Source organism: Monopterus albus, unplaced genomic scaffold (genome assembly GCF_001952655.1).
Source record: "Monopterus albus unplaced genomic scaffold, M_albus_1.0 scaffold105.1, whole genome shotgun sequence".
Classification (NCBI taxonomy): Eukaryota; Metazoa; Chordata; class Actinopteri; order Synbranchiformes; family Synbranchidae; genus Monopterus; species Monopterus albus.
Genome location: NW_018127985.1, coordinates 1,649,549 through 1,656,380, shown reverse-complemented (window position 1 = coordinate 1,656,380; position 6,832 = coordinate 1,649,549). Strand labels below are relative to the sequence as shown.

Below are 6,832 nucleotides of genomic sequence, written 5' to 3'. Positions count from 1 at the left end.
GAGTTTAAATATAAATATAAATGTATGTGTCATTCAAGATATATGCAAGAATAAGAGATTTAATCAAGAATGCATGAAGGAAACACTCTGTTTTAAATTTTCTGTGTATTACTTGTCTGGTGAAGAAGAGAATTACCTATGTAGAGATACTGCTTGCAGCCAATGATGCATGAAATTTTTTGTATAAGATGATGTTATGGGGTAGGACTGGATAAGTCTGACTTCTTCCTACTCCATTCAAGCATGTGCTGGTATAAGCAAACTGATTCTTGATTAGCAGTGGTTGGCTTGTGTAAGGAAGGAAGTTGTGTGTTGATGTCATTTGTTCTGCATGTTTGAAAAAATAAATCAAATCAAATCAATAAAACATAGAATTTGGAAAGAGGCACTTATATACAATTGACTTAGCTATAATTAGACATTAGTACACTTTTTAAAAAGACATATTTATTGATATAGTATGATTAATACTAACATTGTCACACAAAGTCTTTTTTTTGTCATCCTAGACAGAAAACACACACAGACATAAGTTTGTAGGCTTCTACAACACTTTGGTTTCTTTTCTCAGAACATTTTAAAACTTTGTCAAACAAATGAATTGTCATTTCAGCTACTGTCAGTGACAGATGTGACTCACCTTGCACCAGAAGGATCCACCTGTCTGCCATGGTGAAGAGGGGAAAACTGTGCAGATCAACTAAAACACAAGCTCTCTACAGTCATATGATCAGGATTTATTTTCTTTTCTTGGCTTTTTCCAAAGTTTTCCAAAGTTGCAACAGTTGTTTCTGACAAAAACTGCTTCCACCAGTCAAGTGAATGGGTGTGGTAAAAATAGCTACAGTAGATGCCGACACCAGAAATCCAAAGATATAAGGAGGAATCAGTAGTCTCATACAATGACCTCTCTCATCTCATGTCCTTCTCCCCTATGAATCTTCATCTGCTTTCATACTGAGGTGGCATACTGACATGACTAGACTTTCAAGGGAGTGGCTTCTCTCCCTGAATCACGCCTCTGACACAGAGGTTTATAAGAGAGTGCTGCCAAAAATGACTTTTTGGGAACTTCTGCTCTTGTTTGAGAGGGGTGACAGTGTGATGAAAAGGCTAAGCCAGCTGACTTGACACAGCTTTCATGTTACTAAACAATGTTTTTGTACAGGTCATTTATATCTTTCTCTGTGTCTTTGCTCATCCCTCTGTATCGTTCCCCTCTGCTGGTGTGGACTCTGTGGTTAGGGGTCAAGAGGAATATAAACTGTGAGAATGGTCATTGTTTTACAGGACCCTGCTGGCTGGTGTATACTCCCTCAGGCAGTGTTAGCATGTAGCCTGTTAACTATGGCGATGACATATATATGGCTTTAGCCTCTGACTGCATCGATGTGAAACAATGTAACAATGGTAACAACGTTAAGCTTCATTTGGAAAGAAATGAACAGAGGCATCTATGGACGTAATTCCCTCTTCCCTGAAGACAGACCTACTGTACTTCTATTCAATACAAGGACAGAAAAAGCACATTACGGATTAATGCTTACTGAAGAACAGCGACAAAAAAAGCTGGCAAACTGCTGCTACAAAGTTCTTATTGTAACTTTTAGAAAGTGCTTGTAAAATGAATGTAAAGTGAGTAAGAGGAACTTGAGTTACGTGAAGGGAAATAATGTTCTTATCATAACCACACATTGCCGCCTACAACATTAGAGCAAGAAAGTAACACAACAAAGACATTTTCAGCAACTATCCTTGTTTCCAGTTCGCAGTGACAAGGTTATTTTTAAGCCTGAACATATTGCCTAATGCTCACTGACAGGCAGGTGATAGCGTTATTTCCACATCATTAGCTGACGTTATCAGCTAAACTATGAGTATACTTTTACTAGAGATGGCTAATTTGTTCCACAAGTGAAATGGTTATCAAATGTCTTCTGGTGTATTTCTGCTGTATACTATAAAAAAAAAAAAAATTCTTTCAAAAAAGTTATCACATTATTCAAGAGTGTTTTCTAGCCAGTCAGTATGATCATGACATGCATTCATCCTTCTTCCTGCTTATGGCAAGATAATGTGCATGTAACCCCATAAACATGATTTCAGTGTTATTTTACCATTTCTGTTTTTCCTTCTGTGTTCCTCTTTTTGGAAGGTGCAGCTCCGAAAGAAGGTATTACTTCATAACTGCCTCAAATAACGTTTTGTTCAAAGCAAGACTTTACAAAGGAGAAGAAAAGCAAATGAATGCATTTAACCTGAATTTTACTATCACATCTGATGCTAGTGCTTTTTGTAGTTGAATTTAAGATTGTTATGATAAAAGTTACCATAATGATGAATGACCTTCTATGGTGGGTCCTTGTTGGCAGTCAAAGCATAAAACCAGAGCAGATCAGATCTTTGTCAGCAGGGCCTCCTGACCTGCAACACTAATTTACAGGAGATTAGACAAACTTGTTCTTTTTTTTACTTAATGTTTCTATAAGACTGCACATAAAACACAATGACCAACTAAACTTCCTAGTTTCTTTAGTCATGCAGGTTCCTTTCAGTTTATAATTTGCCATCTTGACAAGTCAGTTGATTTTCTTCAGATAATGTTATCTGAGTTTTGTCACATCACTGGACATCAACACTGGTGAGTTGAATGGATGTTGATTCTTGTCAGAACACCATCAGTAAGCCTTAACTTTTTATAGCACAGCCCCCTCAGACTCTGTACTGCATGTTGGTACAATATGTGCAAAAAGCGTTTCCTCTTATCACCACTTCCTACACCATGAACTCTCACTCTAGTATTAAAGGTGTGAAAGAGTGGAATGTACATGAGCACACTTCCCCCATATGCACGATAGCTGCTATATAATCAGTCCTACTTATTGTACTGGGGACTTTTTGATCCAGTACTAATGTTTATAAAGCTTTTCACTAAGTGTCTGAAAACTGAAATTTTAGTTATACTGTAGGTTTCAAGGCTCAGAGAGAGAAACAGCCACTAGCTTAAAATTTCTAGGCCTTACGCCAAGCCAACAGGTCAGAAACCTCAGTGTCAACTTTGACTATCATGTAATATTATCATCCCCTGCCTTTTTAAAATGCAACACAGCAATGTTTACTCAGGAAACTGTTTACTTTTATTTTAGTACACTTTTACACAAGTAATATTACTTTATATACTTACAGTAGCAGGTTTATTAAATCTTTTTGACTTGAAATTCTTCATGTCAAGACTCAACATTAAGGACTGTGAATCTTACTGCTTATAGAGAGCTGTGCAGAGTGGTACATGCTTTTTTAAATTCCCCAAAGGCATTAAACTGGACTCATTTTTGATCCAAGGCTAATGGCCACTCTTAGATGTAAATGTGGTTCAGAGTTTTGAATCGTTCTTCAATGCATTTTGGTTTGAATAATCAGCTCAAAAGGGCCACGATTTAGAGGTGTGTTGCAGATATCAACCTGCTCTGTGCTGTCATTATCAGCACAGACAAGGTCTTTGTCATGCAGAAAACATTCAGGCCTACTGGATTTCTTGCAAGTGGAATGTATACAGCTGATTAGTAATAAAAGAAGAATCAGCATCCATATGTGTACCCACAGGAGTCTGTTCTTTTCTCCAGGTCTGTGAATGTGAATACAAAATGATAGTTGAAAAATCTACCTGGCCTTTTATGAACTTCATCCACAAGGGCTATTGTATATTACAGGGAGGCTGTACAGGCCTCTGAGGTTTCAATACTCAGTCTCTGTGTGCTCAGGCCTCTAAAGAGGAAAGTGTGAAAAGTTCTTCCCTGGTTTCATTCATATGGAATAACTTCTTTTTGCCTCAGGCTCTGGTCAAACACCTCTTCTATCTGTATGAGAATAAGGATGTAGAGAAACACAATATATTGCCCCTAAAGAATGCATGCTATAGCTGCAGTATAGCACTATTGCGCAAAGTTGGCATTTACAGATCTGCATTAACTATACAGAGGAGGAGACATTTAGCACTGTGCTTACATAGAGCAATATAATAAACAACAGTAAAAAACATCTTTATTTAGGCCAAAATTACTGCTACTGAAAAACTGATTATGTGAAATGAAGTTTAATTACAAGCTTCACCATTTTAATTACTCAAATCCTTTATCACAGTAGGCAACAAATTTATTTTAGACAAAAACATTTTCTCTTCCTTTCCTCACAGTCTGTTGGTGTCAAAAATGCCTATGAATATCCGTAAGTGTCAAAGTCCTTTTATACATTTTTAGACAAGCAGTGCACTGACATTGACTTGTGCGTCTAGTTTGAATACATCAGTAACGACGTTAATAGCTACATTAAGATTAGCTTGGAAACATTTGTGTTCTTTATACTTTGTTAGGTTTGTTTGATGCACAGCACAGTAGTTTAAGGCTTTTTAATGGATAATAATGGGTGTGTTTATGTTTGTTTATTGTAACAACACTGATACCAGAGTAGTAGTTCTCATCAGATGGCAGAGCCTTTAAAAAACTTAGTATTAGGAGTTGCAAGATTCTCTGCAAAGTATGGATAAATTCCCACAAATTCATTACATTATTGTGATTCATTATATTCTTATGATCATATTACACAAACAAGTACTGTATTTGAAGACAGACTGAACCACTAACAGCTCAGCAGTTGCAGACTGCAGAGGGCTAATGTCTGAAGCTAATGTAGATTTAAGCATTCACTACTGTCAGCAACAAGCCAGAGAGAGCTCATTTGTCTTAAAGTGAGCCACTCCGGGCCCATTCGACAACGTTAAGTTAATAATCATAGACTGATGGACTTCATATTGTGTACAACACATTTGAAAATGTAAATGCGTTTTGCCGTTTTTAAGAGCATGAATAAACAAAAAGCTGCAGGGCTGCTCAACAAATAAATCATCAAATCCTCACATATAATAACATTAGGATAATTGCATTGCACTATCCTCAGTAGTGTTGATAAAGTTGTACCATTAGTTGTGTCCATGCATGCACGTATCATCACCGAGTTGCGCCCATAGGTTTTTAGGAGCCATGAGTGCAGAAGTATTTAAATCCACCAGGGTGTTCAGGCTAAAAATGTTTGATTACATAAAACAGGAAGTACTTTAGAAATGCAGTTGAACAGGAAAGTCAAAGTGAGAACTGGGATAAAAGGTGAGATTGTCCAGAACTCAGTGCCAAAGACTTTTGACCCTTTTTAATTTCCATAATCGCAAACTAACAAAAAAGATTGTGTACTGCATGAATCTTATTCTTTATTCTTTTTTAAAATGTTTTGATGCAAAGCTTCATGTACTATAAAATGTACAGTAAAGGAGAGGCAATAAGTGTGAGCTGCTGTAGGTATACTAGCTGCACCTCAGTTTGGAGGCCATATGCACAATGTCTTACTGTAAGCATTTTAAAATTCTGAGACATGAAGATTTGTTGATGCTCTTTTGCTTTGTACATGTGTCTTTACCGTCCAAGCTGCTGTGCACTGCATATACAGTATAAGGATTTATCTGTGCATGTAGAATAACTCAACTAGACATCAACATGTCATATGAATTACTTTAAGAGTTGCTTCAAGAACAATAATAGCACACTTTCATGGCTCACCAAAGTGTGTTTTATCTAAGCACAGTACAGTGGTACCTAAGTCATATGAGACAACTGACATGTTTGTTAACTCTAAAGTACCTCAAAGGCTGTAAACTCTCCTAAACTTCAGTTCAGTCTCTGAGCAGGGTAAAAGTTGAAGAGCTTTAGTCTGTAATCTGTTCTGGTCAAAATCAGGTTGTATGTTCCAGTTTGGCTTCAGCTAAGGCTGAGTTTGCAGAGAGTTCCTGCTGTAAATGACAAACTGTAGAAAACACAGTGGCCATATTCAGTAGGAGGAGGGTGTGAGGCTTGCTGTGCTGATACTCAACCAGCAGGATGCACTGCAGCCCCATCATCCACCAGCTTTAATGTCAGGAAAACTACTGAGCTGAAAAGCACCATTTCAGTGAGTCTGAAATGAATATTTATGTATGTGGGAAATGAATACCATTTTTCACACAAATGAATATCTGCACTCAAATTAGAGGTTGGAGAAATAGCTGAGATTATCTTGTTGCTTAATGCTTAATTGAAGCCTGCTTCTAATTAGCTTGGCTATTATGATCCAACTTAGGAACAATTCCAGATTTCTAAAACTTTTCAGCATGGTGAGAAAAGAATGTAGCCCCTAGAAATAGAATTTAAAGCTACTCCAATTGGAGGACTTCTAATCTTTGTCCTCTTGTCACAGCTTCACCCACTGTGACCTCTTTTAAATTTTCATCCTGTTCATTATTTAGCTAAGAGCAAAATCTATGAATTAATGTCCCTCCATTCCTACTGTCTCACCCTCATTACATGTTATGTGTCTTACATCTCACAAAGCAAATTGAAGTTCAATATCTTATATCTGCAGCAGATTTTCTTTTGAACACTGTGCTGGCTGAGACAAATGACACAGCATTTGCTATACAGAATGGAGCTGTGCATTGAGCACTGAGGCCTTGAATGGACTCCCTGCAGTTTTCATAAGAGCATAATTCCACTGCTTGTATCTGCACTGCAGGCTGGTGGCAGCTCTAGTTGTGACCATACTGTGTGGCTGCCAGTGTGAATGAATTGTTCCAAAGTGATGTCCTGCACAAAGAGCTTACCTCAGAACAAAGCACGGTAGATTTTGTTGCACTGCAATTGCGCCAGGAATTCTGCCTTTGGCCAGCAAGCACTGGCATACCTGCAAGGTGTTTTCTGGCATGTCTGAGTCCACATGTAGCAGGAGTGGAGCTCATGTTGACTGATGATTT

General features: G+C 37.6%; 1 protein-coding gene across 1 annotated transcript in view; it reads right to left on the bottom strand.

The window, feature by feature from the left end:
* adgre5a (adhesion G protein-coupled receptor E5a) overlaps nt 1-929 on the bottom strand; it is a 12,722-nt gene extending 11,793 nt beyond the window's left edge. Inside the window, exon 1 of the mRNA XM_020610275.1 lies at nt 641-929. Coding sequence (XP_020465931.1) covers nt 641-671 — 31 coding nt within the window. The 5' untranslated portion in view covers nt 672-929. The remainder of the gene's footprint in view (nt 1-640) is intronic.
* Between the last annotated feature and the right edge of the window lie 5,903 nt (nt 930-6,832).